The 22,923-nt window shown below is 49.7% G+C and overlaps 1 protein-coding gene across 1 annotated transcript in view; it reads left to right on the forward strand.

Moving 5' to 3' along the window:
• LOC120053667 (calmodulin-regulated spectrin-associated protein 2-like) overlaps nucleotides 1-22,923 on the forward strand; it is a 105,186-nt gene that overhangs the window by 51,420 nt on the left and 30,843 nt on the right. Inside the window, exons 4-5 of the mRNA XM_039000839.1 lie at nucleotides 283-447; nucleotides 9,736-9,816. Coding sequence (XP_038856767.1) covers nucleotides 283-447; nucleotides 9,736-9,816 — 246 coding nt within the window. The remainder of the gene's footprint in view (nucleotides 1-282; nucleotides 448-9,735; nucleotides 9,817-22,923) is intronic.

Consider the following 22,923-nt stretch of genomic DNA (forward strand, 5'->3'; position numbering starts at 1 on the left):
TGAATTCCCCACTAAGGAGGCTACCAGAGTAACCCGGTTAGAACGTGTCCCCATGATGAATTCCCTACTAAGGAGGCTACCAGAGTAACCCGATTAGAACGTGTCCCCATGATGAATTCCCTACTAAGGAGGCTACCAGAGTAACCCGATTAGAACGTGTCCCCATGATGAATTCCCTACTAAGGAGGCTACCAGAGTAACCCGATTAGAACGTGTCCCCATTATCACTGACTAAAACCTTTTCAGATCCACAATTACCTCATTTCCTGTTTCCCCTGTCAGAGTGTCCACCTGGCGATGATGGACACGCTGATGATGGCGTACACGGTGGAGACGGTGAGCGTGGAGAAGGTGGTGGCGTGCGTCCTCCAGTACTCCTCCCACCACGACGAAGATGCAGACACGCCGTACGACACCGAGGACGCCGTGACCAGCTGGATCAACAAGGTATGCACCTGCACGGCATTCTAACACACACCCACACACGAATAGGACCACCTACAGTCTAGACCAGCTGGTCTTCATACATGTGTTCCCTTTTCACACTACTGAGCTGAGCTGAGCTGTACTGCACAGCATCTTGCTACTTTGCTTCTGTCTGTCTCTTTTCCCCTCTGCAGGACAAGCAACCCTCTCTTTCCCCCTCTGCAGGACAAGCAACCCTCTCTTTCCCCCTCTGCAGGACAAGCAACCCTCTCTTTCCCCCTCTGCAGGACAAGCAACCCTCTCTTTCCCCCTCTGCTGGACAAGCAACCCTCTCTTTCCCCCCTCTGCAGGACAAGCAACCCTCTCTTTCCCCCCTCTGCAGGACAAGCAACCCTCTCTTTCCCCCTCTGCTGGACAAGCAACCCTCCCTTTCCCCCTCTGCAGGACAAGCAACCCTCCCTTTCCCCCTCTGCAGGACAAGTAGCCCTCCCTTTCCCCCTCTGCAGGACAAGTAGCCCTCCCCTTCCCCCTCTGCAGGACAAGCAACCCTCCCTTTCCCCCTCTGCTGGACAAGCAGCCCTCTCTTTTCCCCTCTGCTGGACAAGCAACCCTCCCTTTCCCCCTCTGCTGGACAAGCAACCCTCCCTTTCCCCCTCTGCAGGACAAGTAGCCCTCTCTTTCCCCCTCTGCAGGACAAGTAACCCTCTCTTTCCCCCTCTGCAGGACAAGTAACCCTCTCTTTCCCCCTCTGCAGGACAAGTAACCCTTTCTTTCCCCCTCTGAAGGACAAGTAGCCCTCCCTTTCCCCCTCTGCAGGACAAGTAGCCCTCCCTTTCCCCCTCTGCAGGACAAGTAACCCTCTCTTTCCCCCTCTGCAGGACAAGTAACCCTCTCTTTCCCCCTCTGCAGGACAAGTAACCCTCTCTTTCCCCCTCTGAAGGACAAGCAACCCTCTCTTTCCCCCTCTGCAGGACAAGTAGCCCTCCCTTTCCCCCTCTGCAGGACAAGACACCCTCTGAAAATCTGTACATTGTCTACTGAGAAGTGCGCAACTTTTTTTAAATTCCAATGTAGTGTTTCACAATTTACACTTGGCATTTTAAATGATTTTTCCCCCCCCACCCTGTATGAATAAATGAAATGAATCAAAGGGATGGGGCCAAGGGAAAAGGCTAGGGGGCAAATTGGGACTGACTGTGCATGTTCTGTGTGGGGGCGGTCTTGCCCTGGGCCTGTCTCTGTGACAGTGGAGGGGGGAGTGTTAGGGTGTGTCCCACAGGGCCCTGGTCAAATATAGTGCTTTATGTAGGGGACAGGGAGATGCTGCCTTAGTGTTAGTGAGTGCTGCCTTAGTGTTAGTGAGTGCTGCCTTAGTGTTAGTGAGTGCTGCCTTAGTGTTAGTGAGTGCTGCCTTAGTGTTAGTGAGTGCTGCCTTAGTGTTAGTGAGTGCTGCCTTAGTGTTAGTGAGTGCTGCCTTAGTGTTAGTGAGTGCTGCCTTAGTGTTAGTGAGTGCTGCCTTAGTGTCCGTGAGTGCTGCCTTAGTGTCCGTGAGTGCTGCCTTAGTGTCCGTGAGTGCTGCCTTAGTGTCCGTGAGTGCTGCCTTAGTGTCCGTGAGTGCTGCCTTAGTGTCCGTGAGTGCTGCCTTAGTGTCCGTGAGTGCTGCCTTAGTGTCCGTGAGTGCTGCCTTAGTGTCCGTGAGTGCTGCCTTAGTGTCCGTGAGTGCTGCCTTAGTGTCCGTGAGTGCTGCCTTAGTGTCCGTGAGTGCTGCCTTAGTGTCCGTGAGTGCTGCCTTAGTGTCCGTGAGTGCTGCCTTAGTGTCCGTGAGTGCTGCCTTAGTGTCCGTGAGTGCTGCCTTAGTGTCCGTGAGTGCTGCCTTAGTGTCCGTGAGTGCTGCCTTAGTGTCCGTGAGTGCTGCCTTAGTGTCCGTGAGTGCTGCCTTAGTGTCCGTGAGTGCTGCCTTAGTGTTTGTGAGTGCTGCCTTAGTGTTTGTGAGTGCTGCCTTAGTGTTTGTGAGTGCTGCCTTAGTGTTAGTGAGTGCTGCCTTAGTGTTAGTGAGTGCTGCCTTAGTGTTAGTGAGTGCTGCCTTAGTGTTAGTGAGTGCTGCCTTAGTGTTAGTGAGTGCTGCCTTAGTGTTTGTGAGTGCTGCCTTTGTGTCCGTGAGTGCTGCCTTTGTGTCCGTGAGTGCTGCCTTTGTGTCCGTGAGTGCTGCCTTTGTGTCCGTGAGTGCTGCCTTTGTGTCCGTGAGTGCTGCCTTTGTGTCCGTGAGTGCTGCCTTTGTGTCCGTGAGTGCTGCCTTTGTGTCCGTGAGTGCTGCCTTTGTGTCCGTGAGTGCTGCCTTTGTGTCCGTGAGTGCTGCCTTTGTGTCCGTGAGTGCTGCCTTTGTGTCCGTGAGTGCTGCCTTTGTGTCCGTGAGTGCTGCCTTTGTGTCCGTGAGTGCTGCCTTTGTGTCCGTGAGTGCTGCCTTTGTGTCCGTGAGTGCTGCCTTTGTGTCCGTGAGTGCTGCCTTTGTGTCCGTGAGTGCTGCCTTTGTGTCCGTGAGTGCTGCCTTTGTGTCCGTGAGTGCTGCCTTAGTGTTAGTGAGTGCTGCCTTAGTGTTAGTGAGTGCTGCCTTAGTGTTAGTGAGTGCTGCCTTAGTGTTAGTGAGTGCTGCCTTAGTGTTAGTGAGTGCTGCCTTAGTGTTAGTGAGATGCTGCCTTAGTGTTAGTGAGATGCTGCCTTAGTGTCCGTGAGTGCTGCCGTAGTGTCCGTGAGTGCTGCCGTAGTGTCCGTGAGTGCTGCCTTAGTGTCCGTGAGTGCTGCCTTAGTGTTAGTGAGTGCTGCCTTAGTGTTAGTGAGATGCTGCCTTAGTGTTAGTGAGATGCTGCCTTAGTGTTAGTGAGATGCTGCCTTAGTGTTAGTGAGTGCTGCCTTAGTGTTAGTGAGTGCTGCCTTAGTGTTAGTGAGTGCTGCCTTAGTGTTAGTGAGATGCTACCTTAGTGTTAGTGAGATGCTGCCTTAGTGTTAGTGAGATGCTGCCTTAGTGTTAGTGAGATGCTGCCTTAGTGTTAGTGAGATGCTGCCTTAGTGTTAGTGAGATGCTGCCTTAGTGTTAGTGAGATGCTGCCTTAGTGTTAGTGAGTGCTGCCTTAGTGAGTGCTGCCTTAGTGTTAGTGAGATGCTGCCTTAGTGTTAGTGAGTGCTGCCTTAGTGAGATGCTGCCTTAGTGTTAGTGAGATGCTGCCTTAGTGTTAGTGAGATGCTGCCTTAGTGTTAGTGAGTGCTGCCTTAGTGTCCGTGAGTGCTGCCTTAGTGTTAGTTAGATGCTGCCTTAGTGTTAGTGAGTGCTGCCTTAGTGTCCGTGAGTGCTGCCTTAGTGTCCGTGAGTGCTGCCTTAGTGTCCGTGAGTGCTGCCTTAGTGTCCGTGAGTGCTGCCTTAGTGTCCGTGAGTGCTGCCTTAGTGTCCGTGAGTGCTGCCTTAGTGTCCGTGAGTGCTGCCTTAGTGTCCGTGAGTGCTGCCTTAGTGTCCGTGAGTGCTGCCTTAGTGTCCGTGAGTGCTGCCTTAGTGTCCGTGAGTGCTGCCTTAGTGTTAGTTAGATGCTGCCTTAGTGTTAGTTAGATGCTGCCTTAGTGTTAGTGAGTGCTGCCTTAGTGTCCGTGAGTGCTGCCTTAGTGTCCGTGAGTGCTGCCTTAGTGTCCGTGAGTGTTGCCTTAGTGTCCGTGAGTGCTGCCTTAGTGTCCGTGAGTGCTGCCTTAGTGTTAGTGAGTGCTGCCTTAGTGTTAGTGAGTGCTGCCTTAGTGTTAGTGAGTGCTGCCTTAGTGTTAGTGAGTGCTGCCTTAGTGTTAGTGAGTGCTGCCTTAGTGTTAGTGAGTGCTGCCTTAGTGTTAGTGAGTGCTGCCTTAGTGTTAGTGAGTGCTGCCTTAGTGTTAGTGAGTGCTGCCTTAGTGTTAGTGAGTGCTGCCTTAGTGTTAGTGAGTGCTGCCTTAGTGTTAGTGAGTGCTGCCTTAGTGTTAGTGAGTGCTGCCTTTGTGTCCGTGAGTGCTGCCTTTGTGTCCGTGAGTGCTGCCTTTGTGTCCGTGAGTGCTGCCTTTGTGTCCGTGAGTGCTGCCTTTGTGTCCGTGAGTGCTGCCTTTGTGTCCGTGAGTGCTGCCTTTGTGTCCGTGAGTGCTGCCTTTGTGTCCGTGAGTGCTGCCTTAGTGTTAGTGAGATGCTGCCTTAGTGTTAGTGAGATGCTGCCTTAGTGTTAGTGAGTGCTGCCTTAGTGTTAGTGAGTGCTGCCTTAGTGTTAGTGAGTGCTGCCTTAGTGTTAGTGAGTGCTGCCTTAGTGTTAGTGAGTGCTGCCTTAGTGTTAGTGAGATGCTGCCTTAGTGTTAGTGAGATGCTGCCTTAGTGTTAGTGAGATGCTGCCTTTGTGTTAGTGAGTGCTGCCTTTGTGTCCGTGAGTGCTGCCTTTGTGTCCGTGAGTGCTGCCTTAGTGTTAGTGAGATGCTGCCTTAGTGTTAGTGAGATGCTGCCTTAGTGTTAGTGAGTGCTGCCTTAGTGTTAGTGAGTGCTGCCTTAGTGTTAGTGAGTGCTGCCTTAGTGTTAGTGAGTGCTGCCTTAGTGTTAGTGAGTGCTGCCTTAGTGTTAGTGAGATGCTGCCTTAGTGTTAGTGAGATGCTGCCTTAGTGTTAGTGAGATGCTGCCTTAGTGTTAGTGAGATGCTGCCTTAGTGAGTGCTGCCTTAGTGAGTGCTGCCTTAGTGAGTGCTGCCTTAGTGTTAGTGAGTGCTGCCTTAGTGTTAGTGAGTGCTGCCTTAGTGTTAGTGAGTGCTGCCTTAGTGTTAGTGAGTGCTGCCTTAGTGTCCGTGAGTGCTGCCTTAGTGTTAGTGAGTGCTGCCTTAGTGTTAGTGAGTGCTGCCTTAGTGTTAGTGAGTGCTGCCTTAGTGTTTGTGAGTGCTGCCTTAGTGTTTGTGAGTGCTGCCTTAGTGTTTGTGAGTGCTGCCTTAGTGTTTGTGAGTGCTGCCTTAGTGTTTGTGAGTGCTGCCTTAGTGTTAGTGAGATGCTGCCTTAGTGTTAGTGAGATGCTGCCTTAGTGTTAGTGAGATGCTGCCTTAGTGTTAGTGAGATGCTGCCTTAGTGTTAGTGAGATGCTGCCTTAGTGTTAGTGAGATGCTGCCTTAGTGTTAGTGAGATGCTGCCTTAGTGTCCGTGAGTGCTGCCTTAGTGTCCGTGAGTGCTGCCTTAGTGTTAGTGAGATGCTGCCTTAGTGTTAGTGAGATGCTGCCTTAGTGTTAGTGAGATGCTGCCTTAGTGTTAGTGAGATGCTGCCTTAGTGTTAGTGAGATGCTGCCTTAGTGTTAGTGAGTGCTGCCTTAGTGTTAGTGAGTGCTGCCTTAGTGTCCGTGAGTGCTGCCTTAGTGTTAGTGATATGCTGCCTTAGTGTTAGTGAGTGCTGCCTTAGTGTTAGTGAGTGCTGCCTTAGTGTTAGTGAGATGCTGCCTTAGTGTTAGTGAGATGCTGCCTTAGTGTTAGTGAGATGCTGCCTTAGTGTTAGTGAGATGCTGCCTTAGTGTTTGTGAGTGCTGCCTTAGTGTTAGTGAGTGCTGCCTTAGTGTTAGTGAGATGCTGCCTTAGTGTTAGTGAGATGCTGCCTTAGTGTTAGTGAGATGCTGCCTTAGTGTTAGTGAGATGCTGCCTTAGTGTTAGTGAGATGCTGCCTTAGTGTTAGTGAGATGCTGCCTTAGTGTTTGTGAGTGCTGCCTTAGTGTCCGTGAGTGCTGCCTTAGTGTCCGTGAGTGCTGCCTTAGTGTCCGTGAGTGCTGCCTTAGTGTTTGTGAGTGCTGCCTTAGTGTTTGTGAGTGCTGCCTTAGTGTTTGTGAGTGCTGCCTTAGTGTTTGTGAGTGCTGCCTTAGTGTTTGTGAGTGCTGCCTTAGTGTTTGTGAGTGCTGCCTTAGTGTTTGTGAGTGCTGCCTTAGTGTCCGTGAGTGCTGCCTTAGTGTCCGTGAGTGCTGCCTTAGTGTCCGTGAGTGCTGCCTTAGTGTTAGTGAGTGCTGCCTTAGTGTTAGTGAGTGCTGCCTTAGTGTTAGTGAGTGCTGCCTTAGTGTTAGTGAGTGCTGCCTTAGTGTTAGTGAGTGCTGCCTTAGTGTTAGTGAGTGCTGCCTTAGTGTTAGTGAGATGCTGCCTTATTGTCCGTGAGTGCTGCCTTAGTGTTAGTGAGTGCTGCCTTAGTGTTAGTGAGTGCTGCCTTAGTGTTTGTGAGTGCTGCCTTAGTGTCCGTGAGTGCTGCCTTAGTGTCCGTGAGTGCTGCCTTAGTGTCCGTGAGTGCTGCCTTAGTGTCCGTGAGTGCTGCCTTAGTGTCCGTGAGTGCTGCCTTAGTGTTAGTGAGATGCTGCCTTAGTGTTAGTGAGATGCTGCCTTAGTGTTAGTGAGATGCTGCCTTAGTGTTAGTGAGTGCTGATCAAATGTTTTGGTTCTAGTCAAGATTCTAGCAGCCGTGTTTAGCACTAACTGAAGTTTATTTAGTGCTTTATCCGGGTAGCCGGAAAGTAGAGCATTGCAGTAGTCTAACCTAGAAGTGACAAAAGCATGGATACATTTTTCTGCATCATTGTTTGGACAGAAAGTTTCTGATTTAAAAAAAAAAGCTGTCCTTGAAACAGTCTTGATATGTTTGTCAAAAGAGAGATCAGGGTCCAGAGTAACGCCGAGGTCCTTCATAGTTTTATTTGAGACGACTGTACAACCATCAAGATTAATTGTCAGATTCAACAGAAGATCTCTTTGTTTCTTGGGACCTAGAACAAGCATCTCTGTTTTGTCTGAGTTTAAAAGTAGAACATTTTCCGCCATCCACTTCCTTATGTCTGAAACACAGGCTTCCAGGGAGGTCAATTTTGGGGCTTCACCATGTTTCATCGAAATGTACAGCTGTGTGTCAGCCGCATAGCAGTGAAAGTTAACATTATGTTCCCGAATGACATCACCAAGAGGTAAAATATATAGTGAAAACAAAAGTGGTCCTAAAACTGAGCCTTGAGGAACACTGACATTTACAGTTGATTTGTAAGACAAACCATCCACAGAGACAAACTGATATCTTTCTGACAGATAAGATCTAAACCAGGCCAGAACTTGTCCATGTTGACCAATTTGGGTTTCCAATCTCTCCAAAAGAATGTGGTGATCGATGGTACTGGAATATACTGGGCCTTACATTCCTCTGTTCTGGGCTGTACTAGGTCTTTACATTCCTCTATACTGGGCCTTACATTCCTCTGTACTGGGCCTTACATTCCTCTGTTCTGGGCTGTACTAGGTCTTTACATTCCTCTGTACTGGGCTGCACTGGGCCTTACATTCCTCTGTACTGGGTTGTACTGGGACTTACATTCCTCTGTACTGGGCCTTACAATCCTCTGCACTGGGCCTTACATTCCTCTGTACTGGGTTGTACTGGGCCTTACATTCCTCTGTACTGGGCCTTACATTCCTCTGTACTGGGCTGTACTGGGCCTTACATTCCTCTGTACTGGGCCTTACATTCCTCTGTACTGGGCCTTACATTCCTCTGTACTAGGCCTTACATTCCTCTTTACTGGGCCTTACAATCCTCTGTACTGGGCCTTACATTCCTCTGTACTGGGCTGTACTGGGCCTTACATTCCTCTGTACTGGGCCTTACATTCCTCTGTACAGGGCCTTACATTCATCTGTACTGGGTTGTACTGGGCCTTACATTCCTCTGTACTGGGCCTTACATTCCTCTGTACTGGGCCTTACATTCCTCTGTACTGGGCCTTACATTCCTCTGTACTGGGTTGTACTGGGCCCTACATTCCTCTGTACTGGGCCTTACATTCCTCTGTACTGGGCCTTACATTCCTCTGTACTGGGCCTTACATTCCTCTGTACTGGGCCTTACATTCCTCTGTACTGGGCCTTACATTCCTCTGTACTGGGTTGTACTGGGCCCTACATTCCTCTGTACTGGGCCTTACTCTGTACTGGGTTGTACTGGGCCTTACAGGTAGGCTAGTTGAGAACAAGTTCTCATTTACAACTGCGACCTGGCCAAGATGAAGCAAAGCAGTGCGACACAAACAACAACACAGAGTTACACATGGAATAAACAAACATACAGTCAATAACACACTAGAAAAAGTCTATATACAGTGTGTGCAAATGAGGTAAGGGAGGTAGGCAATAAATAGGCCATACAGGCAAAATAATTACAATTTAGCAATTAAACACTGGAGTGATAGATGTGTAGAAGATGAATGTGCAAGTAGAGATACTGGGGTGCAAAGGAGCTAAATAAATAAATGCAGTATGGGGATGAGGTAGTTGGATGGGCTATTTACAGATGGACTATGTACAGGTGCAGTGATCTGTGAGCTGCTCTGACATCTGGTGCTTGAAGTTAGTGAGAAAGATATGATTCTCCAGCTTCAGTGATTTTTGCACTTTGTTCCAGTCATTGGCAGCAGAGAACTGGAAGGAAAGGCGGCCAAAGGAGGAATTGGCTTTGGGGGTGACCAGTGAAATATACCTGCTGGAGCGCGTGCTACGGGTGGGTGTTGCTATGGTGACCAGTGAGCTGAGATAAGGTGGGTCTTTACCTAGCAGAGACTTATAGATGACCTGGAGCCAGTGGGTTTGGCGACGAGTATGAAGCGAGGGCCAGCCAACGACAGCGTACAGGTCGCAGTGGTGGGTAGTATATGGGGCTTCGGTGACAAAACGGATGGCACTGTGATGGACTGCATCCAATTTGCTGAGTAGAGTAGTGGAGGCTATTTTGTAAATGAAGTCAAGGATTGGTAGGATGGTCAGTTTTACGAGGGTATGTTTGGCAGCATGAGTGAAGGACGCTTTGTTGTGAAATAGGAAGCCGATTCTAGATTTAATTTTGGATAATCATATAGACACATGACACACACACACACACACTCGCACAATAACTGGTGTTGTCATGGAATGTTCCCTGGGAAAGCATGTGGCACACTGCAGATGTGGATAACCTTTGAACTCCAATAATGTATCTTTCAACTACAGGGACATTTTTATTTATTTTAGTTTATTTCACCTTTTATTTAACTAGGCAAGTCAAATTGCTGGAAGGTTTGTAAGCTTTTGAAGGGACTTTTGTAAACCTTTCTTAAAATCATAGTTGTGACATATCTTACATGACAGTAAGAAAATAAAAAAGGTTAAATACCATAATAGCAGAACTAAGAGAAACATATTTTGTTGGCAATGGATTGTGGTAAAACAAGATTCTGTACAGTCAAAGGTCATGGAAGCCCTCCAATTAACAAGATAATTAACTTTCTCTCTCCCTCTTTTAATCAGGTAAATGAGTATTTGAAGGATATCATTGGTCAGGAGCGGAGGAGAAAAAGGCTGTGTGCTGAGCCTGTTGGCAGGCCAGGGGTGAGTGTCTCCTCCTCTCCTCTCTTCTTAGTCATTCTTTCCTACCCACTCCATCTTTTTATTCTGGTTTTAGGAGCATCTTCTACATTTTCAATGACCAGGTCTTATAGTTAGATATGCACTTGTTTCAAATTCAATGTATGCATTTAATCATTGATCATCAATCATTTGTGCAATACAGATTCAAAACTGTTGAATTTGAATTCAATTTTTGAATACAAATGGAAAATTATTGAAATCAAATTCAATCTCTGCTGTCACTAATATCATTCCATATTTAAGCCTCAATGTTTATATTTTATGTTATAGCAGCACCAGGCAAGCTCGTTGTCAACATGAACAGCATGATATTTCTGTGCAATGCCCTTGCTCAGCTTGGTCCCAGATCTGTTTGTGGTGTCCTGCCAACTCCTCTGTTTATTGTCAAGCCCCATTGGCACAAGCTGATCTGGGACCAGACTACTTTCTCTCCTGTACTTTCTTCACACACCCCACACAGTGAAACATGTTACGTCAAGTCCTTTCAATGCTACTTACAAGACAAGTCATTCAGTCTGGGGACACACAGGTCAAACAGGAAGCAGACTAACCTATCTATGAGTTGTTGCGTCTAGCTAGCGTGTTTCATAAAACATGCTACGTGAGGCTTCTCTAATGCCATATGACAGGTTGTTGTGCCAGCTGAATCATGCTCTTTGGCTCTGAACAATCATGTCATCAGGCAGGCTGGTTCAGTTTTATGGTTGGCTGAGCAGCAGGGTTGACATGGTAACATGGCCTCTGACACAGCACAACTGGCAAGTTGATGTCATCTTCTTTCCCTCCTCTTCCCTCATCTCCTCCCCTTCTTTCCCTCATCTCCTCTCCTCTCATTTCCCTCTTCCTTTTCTCTCCCCTTCCTCTCTTCTCCCCCCATCCCATCCAACGTCTCTCCTCTCTTCTTTGCGTGCCCATCTAGACATGTTTTATCAACTTGTCCTGGTCGGCTGGCTGGCTGGTGTGTGTGTGTTTGTTCCCCACTCCACCCTGTCTAGAAGTGAAGATAGCTGCTGTTTGATGCTGATGTGAGCTGTCAGTGTACAGAGGCAGTCTCCTGCTCCCCCACATGCCTGAATTGAACACAGCTGTCCCTGGGCTGGACACCCATTGGCCCCAGAACAGAGCTGTCCCTGGGCTGGACACCCATTGGCCCCAGAACAGAGCTGTCCCTTGGCTGAACACCCATTGGGGAAAGATAGGGACAACACTAACGGCAGGGATAGGGACAAGGAGAAAGAACAACTTCAACAGTAGCAGCCCTAACCCAGGGCCACTCACAGACTGTGATGATCTGATAGAACTCAGCTCTTCATTTGCCATCCACTGCTAGGCTCCAGCCACTCCCAGCTGCCCATACACTGAGGCTAGGAAACACTGTCACCACCGATATATCCACGATAATAATAATTTCAATAAGCATTTCTCTACGGCTGGCCATGCTTTCCTCCTGGCTACCCAAACCCCGGCCAACAGCTCCGCACCCCCTGCAGCTACTTGCCCAAGCCTCCCCTGCTTCTCCTTCACCCAAATCCAGATAACAGATGTTCTGAAAGAGCTGCAAAACCTGGACCCGTACAAATCAGCTGGGCTAGACAATCTGCATCCTCTCTTTCTAAAATTATCCGCCGCCTTTGTTGCAACCCCTATTACCAGTCTGTTCAACCTCTTTCGTATCGTCCGAGATCCCTAAAGATTGGAAAGCTGCCACAGTCACCCCCCTCTTCAAAGGGGGTGACACTCTAGACCCAAACTGTTATAGACCTATATCCATCTTGCCCTGCCTATCTAAGGTCTTCGAAAGCCAAGTTAACAAACAGAAGATCACTGTCCATTTCGAATCCCACCGTACCTTCCCCGCTGTGCAATTCGGTTTCCGAGCTGATCACGGGTGCACCTCATCCACGCTCAAGGTAGTAAATGATATCATAACCGTCATCGATAAAAGACAGTACTGTGCAGCCGTCTTCATCGACCTAGCCAAGGCTTTCGACTCTGTCAATCACCGTATTCTTATTGGCAGACTCAACAGCCTTGGTTTCTCAAATGACTGGCTCGCCTGGTTCCCCAAAAACTTCTCAGATAGTTCAGTGTGTCAAACCAGAGGGCCTGTTGTCCGGACCTCTGGCAGACTCTATGGGGCTACCACAGGGTTCAATTCTCGGGCCGACTCTTTTCTCTGTATATATCAACGATGTCGCTCTTGCTGCTGGTAATTCCCTGATCCACTTCTACGCAGACGACACCATTCTGTATACATCTGGCCCTTTGGAAACTGTGCTAACAAACCTCCAAACGAGCTTCAATGTCATACAACTCTCCTTCCGTGGCCTCCAACTGCTCTTAAACGCTAGTAAAACTAGATGCATGCTTTTCAACCAATCGCTGCCCGCACCCGCCCGCCCGACTGGCATCACTACTCTGGACGGTTCTGACTTAGGGTTATGTGGACAACTACAAATACCTAGGTGTCTGGCTAGACTGTAAACTCTCCTTCCAGACTCATATTAAGCATCTCCAATTCAAAATTAAATCTAGAATTGGCTTCCTATTTCGCAACAAAGCCTCTTTCACTCACGCTGCCAAACATACCCTCGTAAAACTGACTATCCTACCGATCCTCGACTTCGGCGATGTAATTTATAAAATAGCCTCCAACACTCTACTCAGCAAATTGGATGTAGTCTATCACAGTGCCATCCGTTTTGTCACCAAAGCCCCTTATACCACCCACCACTGCGACCTGTATGCTCTCGTCGGCTGGCCCTCGCTTCATAATCGTCGCCAGACCCACTGGCTCCAGGTCATCTATAAGTTTATGCTAGGTAAAGCTCCGCCTTATCTCAGCTCACTGGTCACGATAACAACACCCACCCGTAGCACGCGCTCTAGCAGGTATATCTCACTGGTCATCCCCAAAGCCAACACCTCATTTGGCCACCTTTCCTTCCAGTTCTCTGCTGCCTGTGACTGGAACGAATTGCAAAAATCACTGAAGTTGGAGACTTATATCTCCCACACTAACTTTAACCATCAGCTATCTGAGCAGCTTACCGATCGCTGCAGCTGTACACAGCCCATCTGTAAATAGCCCATCCAATCTACTTACCTCATCCCCATATTGTTTTTATTTACTTTTTTTTATACTTTCTCTTGCACACCAATATTTCTACTTGCACATCATCATCTGCACATCTATCTCTCCAGTGTTAATTTGCTAAATTGTAATTACTTCACTACTATGGCCTATTTATTGCCTTACCTCCTCACGCCATTTGCACACACTGTATATAGACTTTTTCTATTGTGTTATTGACTGTACGTTTATTTATTCCATGTGTAACTCTGTTGTTGTGTTTTGTGTCGCACTGCTTTGCTTCATCTTGGCCAGGTCGCAGTTGTAAATGAGAACTTGTTCTCAACTGGCCTACCTGGTTAAATAAAGGTGACATTTTAATTTTTTTAAACTGCTAGGCTACTGCTAGGCTCCTGCCACTGCTAGGCTCCTGCCACTGCTAGGCTCCTGCCACTGCTAGGCTCCTGCCACTGCTAGGCTCCTGCCACTGCTAGGCTCCTGCCACTGCTAGGCTCCTGCCACTGCTAGGCTCCTGCCAGGCTGCTCTGCTAGGCTCTAGCCACTGCTAGGCTCTAGCCACTGCTAGGCTCTAGCCACTGCTAGGCTCTAGCCACTGCTAGGCTCTAGCCACTGCTAGGCTCCTGCCACTGCTAGGCTCCTGCCACTGCTAGGCTCCTGCCACTGCTAGGCTCTAGCCAGGCTGCTCTGCTAGGCTGCTCTGCTAGGCTCCAGGCTGCTCTGCTAGGCTCCAGGCTGCTCTGCTAGGCTCCAGGCTGCTCTGCTAGGCTCCAGGCTGCTCTGCTAGGCTCCAGCCACTGCTAGGCTCCTGCCACTGCTAGGCTCCAGCCACTGCTAGGCTCCAGCCACTGCTAGGCTCCAGCCACTGCTAGGCTCCAGCCACTGCTAGGCTCCAGCCACTGCTAGGCTCCAGCCAGGCTGCTATGCTAGGCTCTAGCCACTGCTAGGCTCTAGCCACTGCTAGGCAACAGCCACTGCTAGGCTCCTGCCACTGCTAGGCTCCTGCCACTGCTAGGCTCCAGTCACTGCTAGACTCCTGCCACTGCTAGGCTCCTGCCACTGCTAGGCTCCTGCCACTGCTAGACTCCTGCCACTGCTAGGCTCCTGCCACTGCTAGGCTCCTGCCACTGCTAGGCTCCTGCCACTGCTAGGCTCCAGTCACTGCTAGGCTCCAGTCACTGCTAGGCTCCTGCCACTGCTAGGCTCTAGCCAGGCTGCTCTGCTAGGCTGCTCTGCTAGGCTCCAGGCTGCTCTGCTAGGCTCCAGGCTGCTCTGCTAGGCTCCAGGCTGCTCTGCTAGGCTCCAGGCTGCTCTGCTAGGCTCCAGCCACTGCTAGGCTCCTGCCACTGCTAGGCTCCAGCCACTGCTAGGCTCCAGCCACTGCTAGGCTCCAGCCACTGCTAGGCTCCAGCCACTGCTAGGCTCCAGCCACTGCTAGGCTCCAGCCAGGCTGCTATGCTAGGCTCTAGCCACTGCTAGGCTCTAGCCACTGCTAGGCAACAGCCACTGCTAGGCTCCTGCCACTGCTAGGCTCCTGCCACTGCTAGGCTCCAGTCACTGCTAGACTCCTGCCACTGCTAGGCTCCTGCCACTGCTAGGCTCCTGCCACTGCTAGACTCCTGCCACTGCTAGGCTCCTGCCACTGCTAGGCTCCTGCCACTGCTAGGCTCCTGCCACTGCTAGGCTCCAGTCACTGCTAGGCTCCAGTCACTGCTAGGCTCCTGCCACTGCTAGGCTCCTGCCACTGCTATGTTCCAGCCACTAGATGACACATAGATTAAGTAAGGGTTATTAACCCCCCCCATCAACACAGAACGCACACACATATATGCACGTACATACACGCACACACTCTCTCTCTCTTCTATCTCCTCATCTATCCTCTCTCTCTCTCCTCTCTCTCTCCTCTCTCTCTCTCTCTCCTCTCTCTCCTCTCTCTCTCTCCTCTCTCTCTCTCCTCTCTCTCGCTCATCTCTCTCTTTCCTCTCTCTCTCTCTCCTCTCTCTCTCTCTCCCTCCCTCCCCCGGCACTGTGACCTAGATACTAGCTCCAATAGCTCCCAAAATCTGTCCCGCTCTTTGAGTCGCTGGTTTCGTTCAGGGCCGTGTACCCTCCACGGACAGATGTGCTGCAGTCATCGGGACAAAGAAAAGCTGACTAGGGTGACCCAGGTTTCATTTTAAGCTGCAGCACAGTACGCTGCGAAACCAAACAGACACTGATGGTCAATGCGAAGGCAATGGCAGGGCAGAGTAAAACACAGAAGTAATCCTTTTAAGTTGCAAATCTGTGCAGGATAAATTGAACATGTCTTTTTGGAGAGGAAGTGACAGAGAGCGAGAACAGGACAGCAAGTTGATTGATGTGGTGGATGGTTGGGATTAGGACCAAGCCTAAGGGCTCCTTAAAGGGGTTTTAGTGGTAGTCTTGGCTAGCTCTATCTTTGCTGTGTGTTATCCCCAATTTAGCCCTCCCCTATAGCCCTGCCCCATAGCCTTCCATAGCCCTGCCCTATAGCCTTCCATAGCCCTGCCCTATAGCCTTCCATAGCCCTGCCCTATAGCCTTCCATAGCCCTGCCCTATAGCCCTGCCCTATAGCCTTCCATAGCCCTGCCCTATAGCCTTCCATAGCCCTGCCCTATAGCCCTGCCCCATAGCCTTCCATAGCCCTGCCCCATAGCCTTCCATAGCCCTGCCCTATAGCCTTCCATAGCCCTGCCCTATAGCCTTCCATAGCCCTGCCCTATAGCCTTCCATAGCCCTGCCCTATAGCCCTGCCCCATAGCCTTCCATAGCCCTGCCCTATAGCCTTCCATAGCCTTCCCCTATAGCCTTCCATAGCCCTGCCCTATAGCCCTGCCCTATAGCCTTTCATAGCCCTGCCCTATAGCCTTCCATAGCCCTGCCCTATAGCCTTCCATAGCCCTGCCCTATAGCCCTGCCCCATAGCCTTCCATAGCCCTGCCCCATAGCCTTCCATAGCCCTGCCCCATAGCCTTCCATAGCCCTGCCCCATAGCCTTCCATAGCCCTGCCCCATAGCCTTCCATAGCCCTGCCCCATAGCCTTCCATAGCCCTGCCCCATAGCCTTCCATAGCCCTGCCCCTATAGCCTTCCATAGCCCTGCCCTATAGCCTTCCATAGCCCTGCCCTATAGCCTTCCATAGCCCTGCCCTATAGCCTTCCATAGCCCTGCCCTATATCCTTCCATAGCCCTGCCCTATAGCCTTCCATAGCCCTGCCCTATAGCCTTCCATAGCCCTGCCCTATAGCCCTGCCCTATAGCCTTCCATAGCCCTGCCCTATAGCCTTCCATAGCCCTGCCCTATAGCCCTGCCCCATAGCCTTCCATAGCCCTGCCCCATAGCCTTCCATAGCCCTGCCCTATAGCCTTCCATAGCCCTGCCCTATAGCCTTCCATAGCCCTGCCCTATAGCCTTCCATAGCCTTCCCCTATAGCCTTCCATAGCCCTGCCCTATAGCCTTCCATAGCCCTGCCCTATAGCCCTGCCCCATAGCCTTCCATAGCCCTGCCCCATAGCCTTCCATAGCCCTGCCCTATAGCCTTCCATAGCCTTCCCCTATAGCCTTCCATAGCCCTGCCCTATAGCCCTGCCCTATAGCCTTCCATAGCCCTGCCCTATAGCCTTCCATAGCCCTGCCCTATAGCCCTGCCCCATAGCCTTCCATAGCCCTGCCCCATAGCCTTCCATAGCCCTGCCCCATAGCCTTCCATAGCCCTGCCCCATAGCCTTCCATAGCCCTGCCCCATAGCCTTCCATAGCCCTGCCCCATAGCCTTCCATAGCCCTGCCCTATAGCCTTCCATAGCCTTCCCCTATAGCCTTCCATAGCCCTGCCCTATAGCCTTCCATAGCCCTGCCCTATAGCCTTCCATAGCCCTGCCCTATAGCCTTCCATAGCCCTGCCCTATAGCCTTCCATAGCTCTGCCCCATAGCCTTCCATAGCCCTGCCCCATAGCCTTCCATAGCCCTGCCCCATAGCCTTCCATAGCCCTGCCCCATAGCCTTCCATAGCCCTCCCCTATAGCCTTCCATAGCCCTCCCCTATAGCCTTCCATAGCCCTCCCCTATAGCCTTCCATAGCCCTCCCCTATAGCCTTCCATAGCCCTGCCCCATAGCCTTCCATAGCTCTGCCCCATAGCCTTCCATAGCCTTCCCCTATAGCCTTCCATAGCCCTCCCCTATAGCCTTCCATCGCCCTCCCCTATAGCCTTCCCCTATAGCCTTCCATAGCCCTGCCCTATAGCCTTCCATCGCCCTGCCCTGCCCTGCCCTATAGCCTTCCATAACCCTGCCCTATAGCCTTCCATAGCTCTGCCCCATAGCCTTCCATAGCTCTGCCCCATAGCCTTCCATAGCTCTGCCCCATAGCCTTCCATAGCTCTCCCCTATAGCCTTCCATAGCCCTCCCCTATAGCCTTCCATAGCCCTCCCCTATAGCCTTCCATAGCCCTCCCCTATAGCCTTCCATAGCCCTCCCCTATAGCCCTCCCCTATAGCCTTCCATAGCCCTGCCCTATAGCCTTCCATAGCCCTGCCCTGCCATATAGCCTTCCAAAGCCCTCCCCTATATCCTTCCATAGCCCTCCCCTATAGCCCTCCCCTATAGCCTTCCATAGCCATGCCTTATAGCCTTCCATAGCTCTGCCCTATAGCCCTGCCCTATAGTCTTCCATAGCCCTGCCCTGCCCTATAGCCCTCCCCTATAGCCTTCCATAGCCCTCCCCCATAGCCCTCCCCTATAGCCCTCCCCTATAGCCTTCCATAGCCCTCCCCTATAGCCCTCCGCTATAGCCTTCCATCGCCCTGCCCTATGGAAGGCTATAGGGGAAGGCTATAGGGCAGGGCTATGGAAGACTATAGGGCAGGGCTATAGGGCAGAGCTATGGAAGGCTATAAGGCAGGGCTATAGGGGAGGGCTATGGAAGGCTATAGGGCAGGGCTATGGAAGGCTATAGGGCAAAGCTATGGAAGGCTATGCGGCAGGGCTATGGAAGGCTATAGGGGAGGGCTATGGAATGCTATAGGGGAAGGCTATGGAAGGCTATGGGGCAGGGCTATGGAAGGGCTATAGCCTTCCATAGCCCTCCCCTATAGCCTTGCCTTATAGCCTTCCATAGCCCTGCCCTGCCCTATAGCCTTCCATAGCCCTGCCCCATAGCCTTCCATAGCTCTGCCCTATAGCCTTCCATAGCTCTGCCCTATAGCCTTCCATAGCCCTGCCTTATAGCCCTCCCCTATAGCCCTCCCCTATAGCCTTCCATAGCCCTCCCCTATAGCCTTCCATAGCCCTCCCATATATCAAGTTTATTTTTCAAGTTTATTTTATATAGCCCTTCGTACATCAGCTAATATCTCGAAGTGCTGTACAGAAACCCAGCCTAAAACCCCAAACAGCTAGTAATGCAGGTGTAGAAGCACGGTGGCTAGGAAAAACTCCCTAGAAAGGCCAAAACCTAGGAAGAAACCTAGAGAGGAACCAGGCTATGAGGGGTGGCCAGTCCTCTTCTGGCTGTGCCGGGTGGAGATTATAACAGAACTATGCCAAGATGTTCAAAAATGCTCATAAGTGACAAGCATGGTCAAATAATAATCATGAATCATTTTCAGTTGGCTTTTCATAGCCAATCATTAAGAGTTGAAAAACAACAGGTCTGGGACAGGTGGCGGTTCCATAACCGCAGGCAGAACAGTTGAAACTGGAATAGCAGCAAGGCCAGGCGGACTGGGGACAGCAAGGAGTCATCATGCCCGGTAGTCCTGACGTATGGTCCTAGGGCTCAGGTTCTCAGAGAGAGAGAAAGAAAGAGAGAACGAGAGAATTAGAGAGAGCATACTTAAATTCACACAGGACACTGGATAAGACAGGAGAAGTACTCCAGGTATAACCAACTGACCCTAGCCCCCCGACACATAAGCTACTGCAGCATAAATACTGGAGGCTGAGACAGGAGCGGTCAGGAGACACTGTGGCCCCATCCGAAGATACCCCCGGACAGGGCCAAACAGGAAGGATAAACCCCACCCACTTTGCCAAAGCACAGCCCCCGCACCACTAGAGGGATATCTTCAACCACCAACTTACAATCCTGAGACAAGGCCGAGTATAGCCCACAAAGATCTCCACCACAGCACAAACCAAGGGGGGGGGCGCCAACCCAGACAGGAAGATCACGTCAGTAACTTAACCCACTCAAGTGACGCACCCCTCCTAGGGACGGCATGAAAGAGCACCAGTAAGCCAGTGACTCAGCCCCTGTAATAGGGTTAGAGGCAGAGAATCCCAGTGGAGAGAGGGGAACCGGCCAGGCAGAGACAGCAAGGGCGGTTCGTTGCTCCAGAGCCTTTCCGTTCACCTTCACACTCCTGGGCCAGACTACACTCAATCATATGACCTACTGAAGAGATAAGTCTTCAGTAAAGACTTAAAGGTTGAGACCGAGTCTGCGTCTCTCACATGGGTAGGCAGACTGTTCCATAAAAATGGAGATCTATAGGAGAAAGCCCTGCCTCCCGCTGTTTGCTTAGAAATTCTAGGGACAATTAGGAGGCCTGCGTCTTGTGACCGTAGCGTACGTATTGGTATGTACGGCAGGACCAACTCGGAAAGATAGGTAGGAGCAAGCCCATGTAACGCTTTATAGGTTAACAGTAAAACCTTGAAATCAGCCCTTGCCTTAACAGGAAGCCAGTGTAGGGAAGCTAGCACTGGAGTAATATGATCAAATTTCTTGGTTCTAGTCAGGATTCTAGCAGCCGTATTTAGCACTAACTGAAGTTTATTTAGTGCTTTATCCGGGTAGCCGGAAAGTAGAGCATTGCAGTAGTCTAACCTAGAAGTAACAAATGCATGGATTAATTTTTCTGCATCATTTTTGGACAGAAAATTTCTGATTTTTGCAATATTACGTAGATGGAAAAAAGCTGTCCTTGAAACAGTCTTGATATGTTCGTCAAAAGAGAGATCAGGGTCAAGAGTAACGCCGAGGTCCTTCACAGTTTTATTTGAGACGACTTTACAACCATCAAGATGAATTGTCAGATTTAACAGAAGATCTCTTTGTTTCTTGGGACCTAGAACAAGCATCTCTGTTTTGTCCGAGTTTAAAAGTAGAAAGTTTTCAGCCATCCACTTCCTTATGTCTGAAACACAGGCTTCTAGCGAGGGCAATTTTGGGGCTTCACCATGTTTCATTGAAATGTACAGCTGTGTGTCGTCCGCATAGCAGTGAAAGTTAACATTATGTTTTCGAATAACATCCCCAAGAGGTAAAATATATAGTGAAAACAATAGTGGTCCTAAAACGGAACCTTGAGGAACACCGAAATGTACAGTTGATTTGTCAGAGGACAAACCATTCACAGAGACAAACTGATATCTTTCCGACAGGTAAGATCTAAACCAGGCCAGAACTTGTCCGTGTAGACCAATTTGGGTTTCCAGTCTCTCCAAAAGAATGTGGTGATCGATGGTGTCAAAGGCAGCACTAAGGTCTAGTAGCACGAGGACAGATGCAGAGCCTCGGTCTGACGCCATTAAAAGGTCATTTACCACCTTCACAAGTGCAGTCTCAGTGCTATGATGGGGTCTAAAACCAGACTGAAGCATTTCGTATACATTGTTTGTCTTCAGAAAGGCAGTGAGTTGCTGCGCAACAGCTTTTTCTAAAATTTTTGAGAGGAATGGAAGATTCGATATAGGCCGATTAGTTTTTTATATTTTCCGGGTCAAGGTTTGGCTTTTTCAAGAGAGGCTTTATCACTGCCACTTTTAGTGAGTTTGGTACACATCCGGTAAATAGAGAGCTGTTTATTATGTTCAACATAGGAGGGCCAAGCACAGGAAGCAGCTCTTTCAGTAGTTTAGTAGGAATAGGATCCAGTATGCAGCTTGAAGGTTTAGAGGCCATGATCATTTTCATCATTGTGTCGAGATATAGTACTAAAACACTTAAGTGTCTCTCCCGATCCCAGGCCCTGGCAGAGCTGTGCAGATCCAGGACAGCTAAGCCCTGGAGGAATACGCAGATTCAAAGAGGAGTCCGTAACTTGCTTTCTAATGGTCATGATCTTTTCCTCAAAGAAGTTCATGAATTTATTACTGCTGAAGTGAAAGCCATCCTCTCTTGGGGAATGCTGCTTTTTAGTTAGCTTTGCAACAGTATCAAAAATAAATTTTGGATTGTTCTTATTTTCCTCGATTAAGTTGGAAAAGTAGGATGATCGAGCAGCAGTGAGGGCTCTTCGGCACTGCACGGTACTGTCTTTCCAAGCTAGTCGGAAGACTTCCAGTTTGGTGTGGCGCCATTTCCGTTCCAATTTCCTGGAAGCTTGCTTCAAAGCTCGGGTATTTTCTGTATACCAGGGAGCTAGTTTCTTATGACAAATGTTTTTCGTTTTTAGGGGTGCAACTGCATCTAGGGTATTGCGCAAGGTTAAATTGAGTTCCTCAGTTAAGTGGTTAACTGATTTTTGTCCTCTGACGTCCTTGGGTAGGCAGAAGGAGTCTGGAAGGGCATCAAGGAATTTTTGTGTTGTCTGAGAATTTATAGCACGACTTTTGATGCTCCTTGGTTGGGGTCTGAGCAGATTATTTGTTGCGATTGCAAACGTAATAAAATGGTGGTCCGATAGTCCAGGATTATGTGGAAAAACATTAAGATCTACAACATTTATTCCATGGGACAAAACTAGGTCCAGAGTATGACTGTGGCAGTGAGTAGGTCCAGAGACATGTTGGACAAAACCCACTGAGTCGATGATGGCTCCGAAAGACTTTTGGAGTGGGTCTGTGGACTTCTCCATATGAATATTAAAATCACCAAAAATTAGAATATGATCTGCTATGACTACAAGGTCTGATAGGAATTCAGGGAACTCAGAGAGGAACGCTGTATATGGCCCAGGAGGCCTGTAAACAGTAGCTATAAAAAGTGATTGAGTAGGCTGCATAGATTTCATGACTAGAAGCTCAAAAGACGAAAACGTCATTTTTTTTTTTGTAAATTGAAATTTGCTATCGTAAATGTTAGCAACACCTCCGCCTTTGCGGGATGCACGGGGGATATGGTCACTAGTGTAACCAGGAGGTGAGGCCTCATTTAACACAGTAAATTCATCAGGCTTAAGCCATGTTTCAGTCAGGCCAATCACATCAAGATTATGATCAGTGATTAGTTCATTGACTACGACTGCCTTTGAAGTGAGGGATCTAACATTAAGTAACCCTATTTTGAGATGTGAGGTATCACGATCTCTATCAATAATGGCAGGAATGGAGGAGGTCTTTATCCTAATAAGATTGCTAAGCCGAACACCGCCATGTTTAGTTTTGCCCAACCTAGGTCGAGGCACAGACACAGTCTCAATGGGTATGGCTGAGCTGACTACACTGACTGTGCTATTGGCAGACTCCACTAAGCTGGCAGGTTGGCTAACAGCCTGCTGCCTGGCCTGCACCCTATTTCATTGTGGGGCTAGAGGAGTTAGAGCCCTATCTATGTTGGTAGATAAGATGAGAGCACCCCTCCAGCTAGGATGGAGTCCGTCACTCCTCAGCAGGTCAGGCTTGGTCCTGTTTGTGGGTGAGTCCCAGAAAGAGGGCCAATTATCTACAAATTCTATCTTTTGGGAGGGGCAGAAAACAGTTTTCAACCAGCGATTGAGTGCTGAGACTCTATATAGCCTTGCCCTCCATAGCCCTGCCCAAAAGCCATCCATAGCCCTGCCCTGCCCTATAGCCTTCCATAGCCCTGCCCCATAGCCTTCCATAGCCCTCCCCTATAGCCTTCCATAGCCCTGCCCTATAGCCCAGCCTTATAGCCTATCATAGCTCTGCCCTATAGCCCTGCCCTTTAGCCTTCCATAGCCCTCCCTTAAGGCTATAGGGCAGAGCTATGGAAGGCTATAGGGCCTTACCAGTTGGTCAGCGCATGCTCGCAGTACACATCCT

This window comes from Salvelinus namaycush, chromosome 9 (assembly GCF_016432855.1).
Source record: "Salvelinus namaycush isolate Seneca chromosome 9, SaNama_1.0, whole genome shotgun sequence".
Taxonomy (NCBI): Eukaryota; Metazoa; Chordata; class Actinopteri; order Salmoniformes; family Salmonidae; genus Salvelinus; species Salvelinus namaycush.